General features: G+C 46.0%; 1 protein-coding gene across 1 annotated transcript in view; it reads right to left on the bottom strand.

The window, feature by feature from the left end:
• Window positions 1–19,154, bottom strand: part of KIF5B (kinesin family member 5B) — an 862,770-nt gene that overhangs the window by 389,127 nt on the left and 454,489 nt on the right. The window contains exon 16 of the mRNA XM_086941550.1: window positions 566–754. Within this exon, the coding sequence (XP_086797676.1) occupies window positions 566–754 (189 nt within the window). The remainder of the gene's footprint in view (window positions 1–565; window positions 755–19,154) is intronic.

The following is a 19,154-nucleotide window of genomic DNA, read 5'->3' as shown; positions in this document are numbered from 1 at the left end:
ATACTCTAAACTGTTAATTCTGAGTGAAGTGGAGCCCCCTTTTTAAGTCAAGTTTACATATTCTCGGTCCAACTCCCCCCACTAGAAGCACATGCATGTGTGTAGAATCTGGAAGAGATTATACTGGACAGCAGATGTCCTCGCTCATCTGGCGATGTCTAGGAAGACCTCATGGCTAGGTTACTCAGCAAGACTATTGTGTTGTTCTCTTAACTTCCAGGCAAATCTCAACTGAAAATATATTCCTAAAACTGAAATATCACAGACATAAAAATTTAAAATGTCAACAAAACAGCATAAAAAACATTGAACAAGATTTAATGACACCATACATAAGTACCAGTAGTATTATGCAGAAAATAATGTATGACTAACTAATCGCAATACAAATGGTAAATGGGTTAGGGGGGCTTTAAAGACAAGCTCGATCTGATAAAGGATCACATTTATAACACAATCTACTTTTAATGTAGTGAAATGGGACTGATGAAAACAACAATTCAAATAGTGAGTAGGAGTGCTGCTTGTAGACACACAACATTGTAACTATTAAGATAGGTGTTACCTGTGAGATAAGAAGCTGGCATGCTGCCAGTTCTGTTTCATTCTCATCCATCTTTTTGTTACTTTCAGTTTGGGTGCTCTCCAACTGTTTGCAGCGTTTCACCATGGTTTTGACTTCCGACTTCATTTTGCTAATATACAGTCTTGCAACCGTAAACTCTTCATCTATTAAACCGGTCCCTTCAGGCTGCTGAGTGAAGGTAAATGGAGAGAAATTAATACACAAGTACTTCAACACTACCAAAGTTATCCTTCTCTCTTTCAAGCTACTCCTAAAACATAGATTGGTAAAGAAATTATGCTAACAAGCATTAATTTGAAATCCCTAAAGTGTTTGCCAACTAGCGATGTGTTTGAAGTTCCACTGTACAAGGCATTGGTGTGACATTACTCCAGGATCAATTAAATTCATTAATTTAGCGGAAAAACATGAACTCAAACCTGAACCAAATTGGTCTGTAGTCCTTCGTAAAGTTTCATACATATTTTGTGTTCATTAATCATTTCAAAATTAACCTCAGATGATTATTCCAGCAGTTGATACAGAGTTTCTTAGATAATCTTTTCAGGGATTCTGAGCTTAGTCACTGAATTCTTTATTTTATATTAACTTTAATTTAAACAATGTATATTTAATCCCATTTATCCTTCTCTCTTAATTAAAGACACCGTGTTTTAAAAAAAATTAAAATGACAATTCTTCTTATATACCTAATTATGAAGCCCTTTCAGTCTATGTTTTACCCATGCATTGCCCATATACATGTATGTTTTCTATTTTGAGGTTTACAATTATTTTATTTTTGCATGGTAATTACAAAGCAACTGACCCAACAAAAACAGGTCACCCCTTCCTAATGTTGTTGGGTCTCCACTGCTGTGTGTTTCAATTAAGGTCATATCTATTCCCATAACACAACAGAGTATTGGGAATGCCCCCAGCAGTGTCGCTGAGTTTTAAAAATGTGTCAAATGTATACAATTCTATGTCAGGTCTCGGATACGAGTAATAGGCTGTACTTTGAATTTGAAATTTCTTATAGAGCGCACGTATACCAGCGGTTTCTTGGCGCTATTACTAACAGGATCCAAGGTTAAAGAGCTGGGAGAACAGGAGGATTGTTATTCGAAAGATTTCGTGAATAAATAGGTCTTGAGTTGTTTACGGAATTGTGGGTAGAGGGTGATGGTGCGGAGTTCAAGGGGAAGGGAGTTCCAGAGGGTAGGGGCAAGGGTGGCAAATTTAGAGCCTCCCCACTTCTTTCTCCGGTAGCGTGGGATGGTGAGGAGGGACTGGGAAGACGAACGGAGTTCCCTGGTGGGAACATATGAGACGATCTCAGAGGAGATGAACGCTGGTGCCAGGCCAAGTCGGGCCCGGAAAGTGATGGATGCAAGCTTGAATTGGATTCTGGCTCGCACGGGGAGCCAGTGTAGAGATTTCAGAAGTGGGGTAGAGTGGTGGAATTTTCGGAGTTTGAAGGCCAGGCGGGCCGCCTGGTTTTGAATCTGTTGTAGGCGACGCAGACTGTATGCAGGGATACCGGCATACAGGGCGTTGCCATAGTCCAGGCGGGATACCACCATGGCCAGGATGATAAGTTTAAGAGCAGAGAAAGTGAAGAAACGAGACACCCTGCATATAGTGCGCAGTGAAAGGAAAGAAGAGCATACCACAGAGCTAACCTGGGAGTGAAGGGTGAGTTGAGAGTTAAGTTTTATGCCTAGTGTTTTAACTGAGGAGGAGGGAACAGGAGAAGGGCCAAGAGAAGGGGGCCAAATGAGAGGGGACCGTATTGACTTTAATCACATGTCAATACTCCAGAAGCCATTTCAAGAATTTGATAAGTAAAAAAAAACTACATTTCCCATGACGAGAGAAACAAAGAAAGTCCATCCAATCACAACACAGTCTCTATTATAATATGCTGTGTAACCTATCTTCCTCTTTCTTCGCTGCTCCAGCAGCAATAAAGGCAAGTACATTTTGGATTCCTTATTTGTTATGACAGTACCTTTGTGCTCAATTTTAACAGACTAGCACGTTTCATTTGGTAGTACTAGTGCTAATTGTCAGCGCTGCGGTAGCTTATAAGCTCCTACGAGGCAGCCATCATTCTAGGCTCGCTTGAGCGCGTGCAGTCTTCCAACTGCTAGAGGGCCTGCACTGAAGAAAACACATGCAGCGCATCCCCAACCCCATGCTGCTTAACCTCGCCAGCAGGTGCCCCACCCGTAACTTTTGTTTTGACATCATACTACTTGGTGGGGGCAGTTTAGTTGATAAGGGACACAAGATTTTTGCTGGCCTCATCAATGCTCGTTCAATGGTTAAATATGCTCTTAATATCCACGAGCTTATTTTAGATAATAAACATGACTCTCTGTTTAACACTGAATCTTGGTTAGGTGACTCATGTGCGCCGGTAATTGAACTTGCCATTCCCAGAGGGTTTCACATAGCTTGCGCAGACCGCACAACGGGGCGTGGGGGAGGAACGGCAGTGATATTCCGGGAGGCCTGGGCCTTCACCTGTTCTACCGTCAGAGAACTGACGGAGGGGAAGGCGCTGGACTTCACTTTCACCATGTCACCCCACTTTATTCTGGGGGGTATATTGTTGTACCGGCCGCCTGGCCCTCCTGGAGCGTTCCTGGAGACTCTAGGAGATATCTTTGACCCGCGTGTGTTGCGCTTTTCTAAATTTCTTTTCTTGGGTGATTTTAATATTCACTCCAGAGGTTTCGGACTCAGCTGCTCTGCTGGATCTACTTGACCTCATGCAACTGGCCCAGTGGGTGGAGGGACTAACTCATACGGGCGGCCATTTGATTGCTTTAGTTTGCTCGAATTTTGATTTGCATATCTGGGACCACCTCCCAGTGACATGGTCTGATCATGGTTTTGTTAGGTTCTCCTGGGATATGGGGTCTCCCTCTTCCACCCTACCTTCGTCCCACGTGCCCGCTAGGTGGAGGATTAACATTCCAGCCTTGCTTAACACCCCTCTGGTTCCTGCAGGTGAACTTGGAAGCAGTGGACTGTTTTAACACCTGGATTGGTCAGGGGGTTGAATCCTCCTCCAAACTCTCAGCTATTTGTCATCATAGATTGTCCCCCTCGAATCCATGGTTCTCTACGTACCTAAAAGAGCTAAAATTGGGCTGTAAGAAACTGGAACACCAGTGGCGTGCTGCCTACTGTCCAGCGGCTAAATCAGTGCTTCGTGCGGCTCAGAGGGTTTATTATGCTGCTGTCAAGAAAGCTAAAAGTGATTTTTACGCAGAGCGAATTTTAAAAGCTAATAATATTAGTAAGGAGATTTTTTCAATCGTAAGAAGTTTTTTTCTCCCAGCGCGGAACAAAAACCTCTTCCATCCTCCCCTCAGTGGTGTGAGGAGCTCTCCCTTTTTTTATCAGCAAAATTCAATCTATTCAAGACAGCTTATGGTCGGATGTAAGGGAACAGCCGACCTCATCACCTACAGCTTTCCAGTCTAACATCTCTACCCGCCCCCAATTTTCCCAGTTCTTGCCAGCAGAAGACTCAGACATTCTTGCTATCCTCAAATCTCTAAAGTCGGGCTATCCATCGGACCCATGTCCAGCTAGAGCTTTAGCGGGGGTAGCTGGGAGTGTTTATCCTGAAGTCACTTCTATTATCAACCGCTCACTTTACTCTGCAAAGGTTCCCACCCAATGGGAACAGGCTAAACTTCTCCCGCTTCTTAAAAAAGCAACTGCTCATCCCTTGCTGCCTTCTAACTATCGGCCTATCTCCTTACTGCCGGCACTGGCCAAAGTTTGTGAAAAGGTGGTATTCCGTCAACTTGAGGCTTTTGTTAAAACATCTGGGGCGCTCCACCCAGCCCAGTCTGGTTTTAGAACATCTTTCAGCACGGAGACGGCATTGGTTGATGTAGCTGAAGCAATTAGGGAGTGCCTGGACGGGGGCGGCAGAGAGGCTCTGATTTTATTGGACCTCTCTGCCGCCTTCGATATGGTACCTCACCAGCTTCTCCTTGATCGGCTCTCTTCCATCGGCATCTCTGGGGCGGTGTGAGCTTGGCTGAGATCCTTTTTGGAGAAGTGCTCCCAACAGGTATGGTTGCCTCCTTTCTCTTCTTCTGCCAGAAAGCTATCAACTGGAGTCCCGCAGGGCTCTACTTTGAGCCCGCTACTCTTTAATATCTATATGACCCTTTTGATTGCCCTGGCAGAGGGGCTGGGTGCCAAAATTATGGCATATGCCGATGATACGCAGCTTCTATTTAAATGGAAAGGATCTGAATTGTGCACCGGGGATGCGCAGAGGTTCTTATCTGCTGTGTTAACTTGGCTGGCCAAGGCGCATCTCAAGTGCAATGAAGAAAAATCGGAGATATTGCTGTATGGCAATTTCCCCCCGCTGTTTAGAGAGGCCTTGCGGCCACTGGACTTCCCATGACCACGGTCAGCAGGTAGCCCGGCCAAGAACTTAGAGATATGGCTCGGGGAAGATCTTCGGTTCGCGAAGCATATTAAAAAACGTACTGGTATCTGCTTCGGCACTCTTAAGATTTCTAGGAAGTTTTTCCCTTTGTTACCGCAGCAAGATAAGGAAATGGTAGCTCGTTCACTTATCCTTTCCAGGCTTGATTATGCTAATGCCTTATTTATTGGCATCCCTGGCTATCTCATGAATAAACTCCAACTGATTCAAAATGAGGTGACCAGACTCCTATTTAACATCGCCAAATGATCCAGTGTGAGGCTACTTCTACGTGACCTTCATTAGTTATCTGTGGCCCAGCGGGTCCAATTCAAAATCCTGCCCATGGCCCATAAAGCACTGCATGACTCTGGACTTTTGTACATTAGGAAGTGCGTGGTCTTATACAGGCCTGGCCGCTCGTTTCGCTCCTCCTCTCTTCACCTACTGGCCATTCCTCAGTTACGCCGCTCTAGGATGGGCGGCCAATCGTGGTCAGTAAAGGTGGCCATTCTATGGAATAAAAGGGGGGTGGTGATGGACGGAGCATCTGAATCAATCAAACACTCACACCCAGTCAAAAGATCTGGGTTTAATCTATCACCATTCTTTAGCCCACTCTGCCACCCCAGTTCAGAGATGGCTATATGCAAATCAGTCTGACCCTGTGCCTCATGGGAACAGTCCAGCCCGAACTGTCAAGCCAAGTCTTCCCTGGACCAGAAACAAGCTTCTGAGGACCGGTTTCTGGCATTCCAGCCGTCTTCAGCCCGGCTTGCTCGAATCCAGTGGCAAAGTGAGCAAGGGACTCACGCCTGAGCATACCCTGCCACACTTATGGCAGCCAAAAGCGGTACAAAAGGGGGGGGGGGGGTGATGGACGGAGCATCTGAATCAATCAAACACTCACACCCAGTCAAAAGATCTGGGTTTAATCCATCACCGTTCTTTAGCCCACTCTGCCACCCCAGTTCAGACATGGCTATAGCAAATCAGTCTGACCCTGTGCCTCATGGGAACAGTCCAGCCCGAACTGCCAAGCCATGTCTTCCCTGGACCGGAAACAAGCTTCCGAGGACCGGTTTCTGGCATTCCAGCCGTCTTCAGCCCGGCTTGCTCGAATCCAGTGGCAAAGTGAGCAAGGGACAGCCTTCCCGGCCTTTTGCGACATACTCAGGACCTCCGCATCTTCAAGAAACTTCTCATAACTCATCTCTTCAACCCCTCCATCTAATTCTATTTGTGCTCTCTCGGTCCCAGTTCATCCGCGCCAGGATACTCCAGAGTAGTTGTGCCCGCTACAAATCATATATAACATAACATAACAACCCACCGGCAGCCGGAATACATCTATTTCGCTGGCTAATTACAGTGAAGTGCTCCGGCTGGGGCAGATTCATGCAGGGAAAGGATTGCGCTTTGAAGCTCGATCGAGCATTCTATTTTTAGCCCACGAAAGGGACAACACCCTACGGGGTAAGACAAACACTACTCAGGGACACCCCAGGCATTATTAACCCCTTTAACATACAGGGGGTCGTCCCATTTCACCAGATTTGACAGTTGCCTTTAATATCCCTCAGTTATTCAAAGAGTGGTTCCCCCTCACCCACATTGCCAGTAAGTTAAATATGGATGAAGAGACAAAAAGAGTTCAAAGGCAAAAATACATTTGCAAAGAAATATGCACATTATGAGTCAGAATAATATTTGCCTATTTGAAACTATTGAAAACCACCTCTCTGGCCAAAGGAATGGCGGGGTCCCCTGAGTTAGAATCAGGACACAAAGACTATAGGACAGGAGAAATACTTAGTAGACTTCTCTAGAAGCCCGACGTACCACGTATCTCGAAGAGACTGGGAAATATACGGAGGAGGAGGAGATCACCTACTGCCCCATAGATGACCAGTTTTGTGAGGTAATGGACGCGTCAATCCTCATGGTTGTGTCTGAAGTAGTAGCCTCCCTGGAGAAGAGACTGCTGGTACTCTAGGCGCAGTGCCAGAAACCCCTCACAACGAGCGAAGATTCAAACGGGACTCCAGCCCCCCTATCTTCAGGTCAACTGGCTACCCGAAAACCAAGCCCGCCCCAGAGCCTAGACAAACGCAAGCGCTCTGATGACCCTGGGGTTGATCTTGATGCTTTCGCACCCCTCAAGAAGGCTTTCCGAGAAGCCCAGTCCATACTAGAGTCACAGACGACAGATCCTTCCAAGGTAGTTCCACGCACACCTCCACAGGGGGACCAAGGGGATGGGGATGACTCCCATCACACTGGATGGGGATAGTTCTAGACCATGGCGCCAGCCCCCCGGTTGGAACAAACCCACCCGCGGGCGTCGGCCCCTCTTCACAGGGGGATTTGCTGGACCTAGACGATCTCCTACACCCAAGGTCCGCGGACATGTGCCTGGCAATTAAGGTTGTGGCCTACATGGCCAGTTGCTTAAGCAAGCCCCTAGAAGAGGTGAGGGGATGTCGAAAGGTTAAATTCCCATGGCCCTCTTTGGAGGGGAAAGTGGCTCCCACACCAGAAATAGATCCCAAGATGGCCACTTTCCCCGCCAAATTTGTCCACGACCCCAAGAAGGGCATTGATAGGTCCTGGCGGTCGTGCCAGGTTAAGCTCCTGGACATTGCAGGACCTTTGGCTAAAATCATGGATATGGTGGAGGATGCTAAAGCCTCCGGCTCGCTCATCTCCCCGGAGGTGCTATCTAGCTGGGCTCAGAGGGCCATCATCTTCCTGGGGAACGCAAACTGCGCGATCTCTACAGAGCAGCGAAGGTCGCTTCTCATTAAATTGATCCCAAATTGGGGGAGCTTTCCAAATAGGAGACGAGGACAGTGGCTTACGGTAACCTGTTTGGGGATGTGTTTATCAGAAAATTGGGAAAATTTGTAAACACCTTTAATTCCCTGATAAAGCGCAATCTTCTATCAATAGGATATTTACTCATGTTTTTGCCGCAGCTGGTCGAGGTAGGGGGTACTCATGCGGCCGTCCTTCTACACCAGCATCCATAGGTGGCAACTCAAGTCAGGGCCAGTGGCAGGAACCCAGCAAGTTTGCCAATTTCTACCAGACTAAGTCCTATCCCCGCTGCCGCGGCGGCAGGGGTGGCCAGAGAGGAGGCAATTTAAACAATAAACAAGATGAGACTCCAAGACCCGACAATTTCAGTTGGTGGTAGAGTGGCCCTTTTTCAGCAGGGTTGGGAAAAGTTGTCCTAGGATGCATGGGTAATGCAGACGGTGGGAGGCTTCCACATCGAACTTTACGGAACGCCACGGTAAAACCGCCTTCCCACCCCACTGACCTTCTCCCCAGAGCAGATGGCGTTCGTTGAGCAGGAGATAGACAGCCGGTCATGGAATGGGGGCAATAGTGAAATCTATGATTCACCTACGGGGTTCATCAGCAATCTCTTCCTTGTGGATTAGAGGGATGGCAGGCAGTGCCTGGTCATCAACCTCAGAGAATTCAAAGCCTGGCTACTCTACCGTCATTTCAAAATGGAGAGTATTCAACTCCTGCGGGATCTCCTTCAGGCGGCAGACTGGATGGTTCGCCTGCGGTTCCCAGGTGTTCGAATTCACTGCCCTTCCATTCGGTCTCTCATCAGCTCAATGGTGTTTGACCAAGATGATGAGACCAGTCATCGAACATTTCTGGTCCCAAGGGGTAAGACTCATGATCTACCTCAACGATAATCTACTGATGGTCCAATGCCTGCTCCACTTGTCCACGCATCTGCAGACAGCGATACACCTTCCAGAATCTTTAGGGTTTGTAATCAACAAAGAAAAATCAGCTCTGGTTCCATCCCAGTCAATTGAATTTTCAGTATTTCACGAATTCGGTCGAAGCAACCCTCAGCCTTCCCTCGTGGAAGCTGACCAAGATCCGACACGAGCTCAGGAGAACCATCTCCAAGTCCCATGTTTCGCTCCGTCAATTGGCACAGATTGTGGGTCTACTCTCCTCGTCCATACATTCGATCTTCACGGGCCCACTCCATTACAGGGCTTTGCGAGCCACCAGCGGCAAATGGTTGTCCATCGAACGTTCTTTGCACATCAACTGCCTGGAGTTGATGGCAGGCTCAATTACCATCCGTTGCTGGACCAAGGAGAGAGTGAAGTGCTCAGTCCTTCTCAAGATGGAAAACGTAGCGGTGGTACGCTAGGTCAATCACCTGGGGGGAAGAGATCGAAAACCCGGTTGGATCTCGCCCGTCCCTATGGGAATATTGTCTGGCCAACCAAATCTCCGTCGGCGGAGCATCTCCCGTGACTTCCAACCATATAGCAGATTGGCACTCCCGCCATTAGAGGGATGCCAGTCTTTGGAAGTTGAACCCCCAGATTTTTTGTCAGATCCAAGTCAGATGGGGTCCCTTCTCTACAGATCTCTTTGCCTCCCGGCTGTACTGCCAGCTCGACAGATACTGCAGCTGTAGGCCGGATCGCCAATCAACAGCCATGGACGACTTTCTCCAAGATTGGAGCAGGGAACAGCCCTACGCCTTTCCTCCCTTTTCCTTGATAACCAGACTGACGGCGCAGGTGCGCAGACAGAGGGCAAATGTAGTGGTGATTACCCCGATCTGTAGGTCACAGGCCTGGTTTCCAGCAATGATGGGACTTTCCTTGGATTTTCCAATTCCTCAACCCCTATTTCCCGATCTCCTCTAGGATCCCCAGAACAATCCTCGCCCACCGGTTCTAGAGGGATCTCTCCACCTCATCGCCTGGAGGGTTACAGGGGACGTTGGAAGGTCCCAGGCCTTTCAGCAGAAGATTCCTCCTTACTCGTGAAAGCCTGGGCAGACAGTACAAGCAAACAATATCGATCTGCCTGGTCAAGATAGCTGGGCTGGTGACTCCAACACCAAACTGATCCCAGGGGGCGGACATTGTCCAGCTCGTGAATCTTTTTGAGAGCATGACTTCGCAAGTGTTGGCATATCGGTCTATTAACGCCTTCAGATCGGCGATCTAGGCGGGTCACTCACCAGTGGATGGACACTCGGTAGGGGAACATCCACTAGTCCGGAAATTACTAAGAGGTATCAGACTATCAATTCCCCCTGGGCCTAAATATTCCTCTTTTTGGGATGTTAGCAAAGTCATCTCCTTCTTTCAGTCCTGGCCCTCCAATAATTACCTTTCCAGGAAACAAAGTTAGCGATGCTAGTGTGTCTACTATCCTGCTGCAGAGTCTCGGATGTTCGGTCTCTGCACAGAACAGTTGAGTCTTCACCCGACATGGGGAGGTTTTCCCTATTTCTCGCACAACTCAATGTAACTCCAGGATAGTATCCTATCCATCCTTGTGTTAGAATCCCAAGTGGTGTATAGTTCATACCATTAAGGAATATGAAACCATGACTGACGAACTCCGTCCACATGAGGAGAAGCAATTACTAATTGCCCTCACTAAGCCCTACAAAGCAGTTTCATCCCCTACGATTGACAGGTGGGTCATGCAAGAATTAGGAATGGACACCTCTCGCTTTGGGGCCCACTCTGTGAGAGGGGCTATGGCTTCAAAGGCCTTTTGTCTGGAAGCAAGCCTTGTGGACATCCTCAACCCGGCAGACTGGTCTAATGACTCCACTTTCAAGACTTTCTATTTTAAACCAGTTCCCTCTCTGTCAAGCATGGTGGTAGATAGCTGTGAACCTACCTAATCCTCGCCTTCGGGTTCTGACATAGAATGAAAAATGTCCTAGCTATCGTAAAGGAAAGTTTCAATTCTATGAAGGACAAGGAGGCAAGGATTAGCCCCCACGGCAATTTCTTCTAAAAACTGCTTCCCTCCCACTATTTAGGAATTTTAGTCAACAGACTTGTAGTAATTGGTCTGTTATGAAAAGAGTGAATTGTTTGTCGTTTAGATTGTTGGTTATACTGTCACATGGTATTTGATCTATGGTCCAATTGGGTCCAATGCAGTGTCTAGTAATGTATTCCCTTTGTTCTTTAGGAGCGGAATATAACAAACAGGAATGAGAAGATGAGCAGATTTCAACCATCGCAGGAAGAAAGAGGAAGATAGACAGGCTACACAGGATATTCTAAGAGAGACTGTGTTGTGATAGGATCGAATGTGTTTCTCTTGTTCCCTACTGTTCATGGGAAATTTAGTTTTGTTTACTTATAAAATTCTTGAAATGGCTGCTGGAGTATTCAAATGTAATTAAAGTGAAAGTACAGCCCAATATTCGCCTATGTGTCCTTAATAGAATTGGAAATTTCCTTTACCATAGCTAGGACATTTTTAATTCTGTGCTTCAGGGACTAGTGAGAAAGGTAAAATCTATTCTTCCATTGGTTAACACTGGGTCAGAAAACTTGGCTTTAACAAATGCTGTGAAAATAAACCTTCAACTTTAAGACTGCAGATGCAGTCATCCTTTCTATCACACTCTGCAAGGTCAGTCAGGTGGACGGCATATCTGAGTGAACAACTCCATATTTAACAGCTGCTGAGATTATATCTGGCCTTTAAGTAGATCTTGGGGCAGCTTTTACATATAATGCATGGAGAGCCTTTACTGTAAAAAAAGAAAGGTTCCATAAAAAGGTTGGAAAAAAAACTGTAACTACAATGAAATTGAGAGAACTTTAGAAAGCAAGTCCTATAGGAAATTTTGCTCCAGTAAGGAATATGCTACTTACCAGTATGCATCTGTTCTTGGCATAGAGGGCTGCAGAGTGGTACATTATGAATAGATCGCCATCTGGTGTTGGGCTCGGATGATTGCACTTTGTTTTTCTCTTGGAGAGTCTTTTGTATGTTGGTGACTCCTCCCTTAGTTGGTAGTGCGCATGGGCATCGGCTCCATCCTTAGATTGTTTTGCCATAGTAGGGTTAGATGGAGTAGTATAGTAGAATACAGATAAGAGTGCCCATGTAAGTGTATCTAAATAAGATAATGTTGGAACAGACACAGGTTTCCGGGGAGGCTGGGAGGGCATGTACCACTCTGCAGCCCTCTATGCCAAGAACAGATGCATACTGGTAAGTAGCATATTCCGTTCGAGGCATATGGGCTGCAGATGGTACATTATGAATAGACTATACAGCAGTTCTCTCCCTAGCGGTGGTCGCCCGTGTCTGTTGCAACTGTCTGAAACAATGTTTTTAATACTGCTTGTCCCACTCTAGCTTGTTGTGTTGCATGCACATCAACACAATAGTGTTTTGTGAAAGTGTGCGGTGTAACCCAGGTAGCCGCTTTGCATATGTCATCTAGTGGAATGTTTCCCAGAAATGCCATAGATGCTCCTAGTTTACGTGTAGAGTGAGCTCTAGGAGGAACAGTTAATGTTCTCTTTGCCTTTAAGTAGCATATTTGAATGCATTTTACAATCCATCTGGCAATGCCCGCTTTGGAGATGGGATTGCCTTTATGTGTGGGAGAAAACGCAACAAATAGCTGTTTTGTCTTTCTGAAAGTTTGTGTTCTCTCTATATAGTACAATATGGCCCTCCTAACATCCAGTGTATGTAGGGCTCTTTCCGCTACTGTTTGTGGTTTTGGAAAGAAAACCGGTAATTCCACTGACTGATTGATGTGGAATGCTGAGATAACCTTTGGTAAGAATTTTGGGTTTGTTCTAAGAACCACTTTATTTTGGTGTAGCTGCATAAATGGTTCTTGAATCGTAAAAGCCTGCAGTTCACTTACTCTTCTAAGTGACGTGATAGCTATGAGGAAGGCCACCTTCCATGTGAGGAATTGTATTTCACACCTATGCATAGGTTCAAAGGGTGGGCCCATTAGTCTGGTAAGCACTATGTTGAGATTCCAGACTGGGGAAGGTGGTCTTCTTGGTGGAATGACTCTTTTGAGTCCTTCCATGAAAGCTTTAATTGCTGGTACTTTAAACAGTGACAGGTGTTGCCTGTTTTGTAGGTATGCCGCTATGGCTGCTAGATGAACCCTAATAGAGGTATATGCTAGATTACATTGCTGTAAGTGTAATAAATAGCAAATGATTTGTTTAGTGGATGCGTCCAGAGGGTTGATGTGCTTACTGTTACAGTGTATAGCAAACCTCTTCCATTTTGCTGCATAGCATGCTCTCGTGGTAGGACGTCTTGCCTGTTTAATGATTTCCATGCATTCTGGTGGTAAATCTAAATACCCAAACTCTATGACCTCAGGAGCCAGATCGCTAGGTTCAGTTGTTTGGGATCTGGGTGCATTATTTCTCCATGGTTCTGTGTAAGATGCATGGGTAATAACCTTAGCTTTTGATGTGGTACTTGTGAGAGTTGTAGCAGCGTGGTGAACCACGGCTGTCTTGCCCACGTGGGTGCCACTAGTATCATTGTCATTGAGTGTTGCTGCAGTTTCCTCACCAGTAATGGAATTAGTGGTAGAGGAGGGAACGCGTAAGCAAATTTGTTGGACCAATTTATCCACAGTGCATTGCCCTGGGACCTTTGGTGTGGGTACCTGGATGCGAATTGTTTGCATTTTGCGTTCTGATGATTTGCAAACAGATCTATCTCTGGTTGCCCCCATTTTTGGAAGAATGGCTGTAGTATTTGGTCGTGCAGTTCCCATTCGTGAACTTGTTCTGACTGTCTGCTTAGGATGTCTGCTATTTGATTTTGAATTCCTGGTAGGTGTTCCGCTAACAGGTAGATTTTTTGAGGAATGGCCCATCTCCATATGTCCTGTGCTAGTTTGGACAGTTGGAGAGAGTGTGTCCCCCCCTGTTTTTGAATATAATACATTGCAGTCATGTTGTCTGTTCTGATCAGGACTGCCTTGTTTGTTATTTGCATTTGGAAAGCTTTTAGTGCTAGAAATATTGCCAATAGTTCCAGGTAGTTGATGTGCAGTTTCTTTTGCTGCGCACTCCACTTCCCCTGTACTGTGTATTTGTCCATATGCGCTCCCCATCCGGAGAGCGATGCGTCCGCTGTTATTATTACTTGTGGAATTGGCTCTAGGAACGACCGTCCCTTGGAAATGTTTTCTGTGTTCCACCACTTCAGAGAGCGATACGTCCGGTCGTTTACCAACACCAGATCTGTAATCTGACCTTGAGCCTGATTCCACTGTGTCGCTAGACACTCTTGTAGTGGGCGCATTTGTAGTCTGGCATGTGGTATTAGCAGTATGCAAGAGGACATCATGCCTAATAGTTGCATAAACACTCGTGCTGGTAGTGAGTGTTGTGGTTGAAATCTTTGTATTAACCCGACCATTGTCTGTACTCTGATTGGGTTGGGGTATGCTATTGCCTTTTCTGTGTCTACTGTAGCCCCCAGGTATTGCTGGATCTGGTTTGGTTGCAGGTGTGATTTTTTGTAGTTCACCGTAAACCCTAGGTGGTGCAGCAGTTGAATTGTCTTCTGTGTGTTGTGAAGACATTCCTCCTTTGATTTGGCCTTTATTAGCCAATAGTCCAAGTATGGGAAGACATGTATTTGTTGTCTTCTTAGGTGTGCTGCCACCACAGCTAGGCATTTTGTGAAAACTCTCGGTGCTGTTGTGACACCGAACGGAAGGACCTTGAACTGGTAGTGTTGTCCTTCTAACACAAACCTTAGGTATTTTCTGTGGGCTTTGTGAATTGGGATATGAAAGTAAGCGTCTTTTAGATCCAGTGTAGAAAGAAAGTCCCCTTTCTTCAGTAAAGGGAGTACTTGTTGGAGCGTGACCATGTGGAAGTGTTCCGAATTTATGTAAGCATTGAGAGGTCTGAGGTCTAATATTGGTCGTAGGGACCCGTCCTTTTTGGGGATCAGGAAGTATAGAGAGTATACTCCTGTTCCTTGTTGATCCTTTGGGACCTTCTCTATTGCATGCTTTTGTAGAAGTGCTAGCACTTCTTCTCTTAACAATGTCAGATGATCCTGACTCATTGGACGCTGTTTGGGGGGGATGTTTGGTGGGGTAGCTGTGAGTTCTAGGCAATAACCATGTTGGATAATTTGTCTCACCCACTTGTCTGACGTGATGTTTTCCCAGACAGGTAGGAACTGTGATAGACGTCCCCCGACCGGTGTTATGTGGTCTGGGGGGAGATCTATGAAGTCACTGTTTTGGTGTTGAGGCGTTGCGGTTGTTATTATTTCCGCGGCCTCTACCCTTATTGTTGTTACCTCTGTAATTACCTCTTGAATTACCTCTGGGTGATGTTGGTGTGAAAGATGTGGATTGCTGATTTGTTCCTGTGTTTTTTGAGCCCCCTCTATAGGTGGATCTACGAAAGGAACCTCTGTGCGTTGGCTGTTGCAAGGCTCCCATTGACTTAGCCGTTTCTGTATCTTTCTTCATCTTTTCTAATGTCTCGTCTGTACTTGAACCAAACAATGTCTTCTGATCAAATGGTCTGTTCAGTAGGGCTGTTTGAACTTCTTGTTTGAATCCTGAGATTCTAAGCCACGCGTGCCTTCTTAGCATGACACTAGTGTTAATAGACCTTGCTGCAGTGTCTGCTGCGTCTAATGCACACTTAATGGAAGTATTTGTTATTATTTTCCCTTCCTGTATTAATTGGTCTGCCTTCTTCTGATGTTCTTTTGGAAGATGTGTGAGAAGTTTTTCTAACTCATCATAATGTGCCCTGTCGTAACGTGCGAGTAGTGCTTGTGTATTAGCTATACGCCAGCTATTCGCTGCCTGTGATGCTACTCTTTTGCCTGATGCATCTATTAACTTTGACTCTTTATCTGGTGGAGGAGCCTCTCCTGTAGATAATGAGTTTGCTCTTTTACGAGCGTTTGAGACCACCAGCGAGTCTAGAGGTACATGCCCTCTAATAAATATTGGGTCCTTTGGAGCCGCTTTGTATTTCTTATCGATTCTTGGGTTTAACACCCTGGCTCTCACTGGGTTTTCGAATATTTCTTCTGTGTGAGTGAGAAGACCCTTTAGCATAGGAAGAGTACCTGATGTTCTCTGTGCACTAGGTAGAGTCTCTAACAAGAAATCCTCTATCTGAGGTTCTGTGTGCATATCTAGTTTGTGATATTTTGCTGCCCTATTAATGAGCTGCACAAAACCTGTGTTATCATCAGGTGGTGAAGGCTTTGAGGGGTATAGCTCTGGGTCGTTGTCCTCATCTGACCCTACATCGTAATTTTCCCATGGATCTTCCTCCTCTTGGATAGATTCGTCATCCCCTTGAGGTTCTCCCTCCCCTATATCACTGTCTACATCTGACTGAGTTGTAGATGGTCTTGGTGTGGAGGGTGTAGGAATAAGTGGCCTATTGTGAGGAATAGGAGAAGAGGGTGTGTCTCTAGGACGAGGAGAAGCAGGAGGAGTTATGTTCGTCCCCATTGTTCTCTTTTTTGAAGGAAGAGGTTTATCTTCTGACTGTTCACTCTTTCTCTTCTTCGTGACCACTTTCCCAGTCTGTGGGTCAATAAACAAGATCTTTTGTTTGGGATCTGTTTGTTGCTCTTGAATCGGTACCGAGGGTCCTGGTTCCGAGAGCTGTTTTTGTTTTCTATCTTCTTTCGACACCGAATGTCTGCTCGATTCCGACTTTTTGGGTATCGAGTGTCTTTTGGGCGATATATCATATTTCTTTTTCGACATGGAGTGTTTCGATACCGAGCTCTCCTTTGTATGCAGCCTCGGTGTCGAAGTCGATGACGCCCTTTTCTCGGATCCGACGTGGTGGGATTCCGAGTGTTTCGGTTTCAGTTTCGGTTTCGTTGCCGGGCCCGAAGGCGGGGCGTCGGAAACTTTTTTCAGCGGTTTGACCGGGCCCGAGGGCGGGGTCGTTACCGCACGGGGTCGGTTTTTCGGTAAGGGGACGTCGTCACTCACGGTTTGTTGCTCGAAGAGTTCTTCAACCTCCGACTGGTCCCCTTCCGACCCCGACTGGTCCTCTTCTTCCTCGATTTGTTCGTCTCCGAACAGCTCCGGGATTGCCTCCGCCTGCATTCTGGAAGCCTCGTGTCTTCGAGCTCGACGATTTCTAATCGTTAGCTTGGAGGAGAATGCTGCGCAGGCTTCGCAGTCCCTGGATTCGTGTTCAGGCGATAGACAGAGGTTGCACACCTCGTGTAGGTCCTTGTGTGGGAACTTAGCACCACACGATGGACATTTCTTGAATGGAGTCCTTTCCATGGACTCCGGGCTTGACTGCGTCGAGAAAGGTCTCCTGTTCTTCGACGTAGATCCAAGTTTTTCTCTTCTATTTTGAATTTGTAACGCGTCGGAATGGAAAAGAACGCGTTCGCTAACAATACCGTCGAATTGGAAAGGGAATACGCGCCGAAAAATCACTTTCTTCTGAAGTTGATCTGGAGCGTCTCGATCTTCATCCGAACCCGATGGCGGAAAAAAACAATCTAAGGATGGAGCCGATGCCCATGCGCACTACCAACTAAGGGAGGAGTCACCAACATACAAAAGACTCTCCAAGAGAAAAACAAAGTGCAATCATCCGAGCCCAACACCAGATGGCGATCTATTCATAATGTACCATCTGCAGCCCATATGCCTCGAACATAGCCATTTAAGGATCTTCTCTGTAGAGAGCTTGAAGCTCTCACACTCTACTGTTGTGATGTCCACAAAGAAAACTACTTCCTATCAGAAATGTTTGAGATATGATTTTTGCATGATTTCAAAAGGACTTAATTTGAAGAGGACAATATTTAACTCCTGGTAAGAGGTGGTTTTATAATAAGGGAAATGCTTTTTTTTTCTGAGACTTAAAAGAGGCATCAACATAGACCAGAGGTTTTTGGCTCCTAAACATTGGCTGCAGAAGTAATGTTGCGCCACTCACCAATCTCCCAACCATATAGAAAATCAGCCATCCAAAATAAAAATGTCAGTTTTTCAGGAATGTAGCTTTGCAGCATGGTTAGACATTCAATTAGCCACAGCTGTGATGCAATGCCTGAACTATAAATTAGAGCACCTAGTAGATTCTTCAACGCAAAAGGCCAGCTGCAGAAAGCGAATGATTCTTATCAGCAAGGCCAAGGATGTGATCAACACTTCTATAATAGGCTTGATAAGCCCTGGAACCAAAGCCACAAGAAGGTTTCAGAAGACAAGTCTCAAAAGAGAAAGAGATTCTAAACACAGAAAAGACTTGTCTATTGTTGAACCTCTCATTTGCTCCAATAGTAATCTCAGGCAAAGAGACCACGCCACTTACAGAGGACGAAGAGAGGAATCTTAAGTTCTAACAGAAAACATGCTCTGGTAAGAGTCGGAGTATTAAATAGTAGTTGGTGGCACCACTTTACTCCATCCAGCAGCTACAGAAAAGCGTTCCGCCTGCCTTGATCTTTCTCAAAAAAGTGTTTCTTCTGCCGTCCTCATTTTCGCTGATCTTATTTCTATGCAGCATCAAGAGTGATGTTCTCTTCATATCCCTTGTGCCTTCCTGGGTCATCTAGCTTGAAGAGGTAGAAGGGGATGAGCAGGAACAACCACAGAAAGACTAGAAACTTCAGGTATGGATTCTGACACTTCTATGACAGATGGACCTTCGTCAAGGAAGAGAGTCATCTTTTATTGTTAAGATGGTTGGGATTTCTTCAGCAGGGGGTTTGTTGCAGAGACAATCTACAATAATGATTAACTTCCAAGGCCTAACTTTTACACTAGATATGAGGTACAAGCCCCTGATGCCAAGTGTTCCATGGAAGAAAAGGGTCTCCACAATGAAAAGTAACAGGGCATCGCTGGGAGGCTTCCAGGTTCCATACTTAGAACTGTATTATCTATGTGTACAAACACACTTCGCAGCATACTGGCTCTGTCCCCCCCCCCCTCCCATTTCATGCCACACTTTGAGGTGGAAATGGGCTATATGGAACCGACACCACTGACGGGATTCATTGCAGCCCAACCTAAAAAGACGGAGGTGGATCCCATGACAATGGCATGTACAGTGACAGCATAGTGTCGTATAGCGGAAAAACTAGACATACCGATAATATACTCAACCCCACTGCCTCTTTCATGCCGCCCTGATTTAAAGGTGACTGAAGAAACAAGCTGCAGGAAAATACTGCAACGAGTCCAGGTGCAGAGATGGGGGGATTTATGTTAATGGGTAATTTCGTACATGCAAACAATTCTTCCAGGATACTGATTACATG

This window comes from Lissotriton vulgaris, chromosome 10 (genome assembly GCF_964263255.1).
Source record: "Lissotriton vulgaris chromosome 10, aLisVul1.2, whole genome shotgun sequence".
Classification (NCBI taxonomy): domain Eukaryota; kingdom Metazoa; phylum Chordata; class Amphibia; order Caudata; family Salamandridae; genus Lissotriton; species Lissotriton vulgaris.
This window is presented reverse-complemented; position numbering and strand designations above follow the sequence as displayed.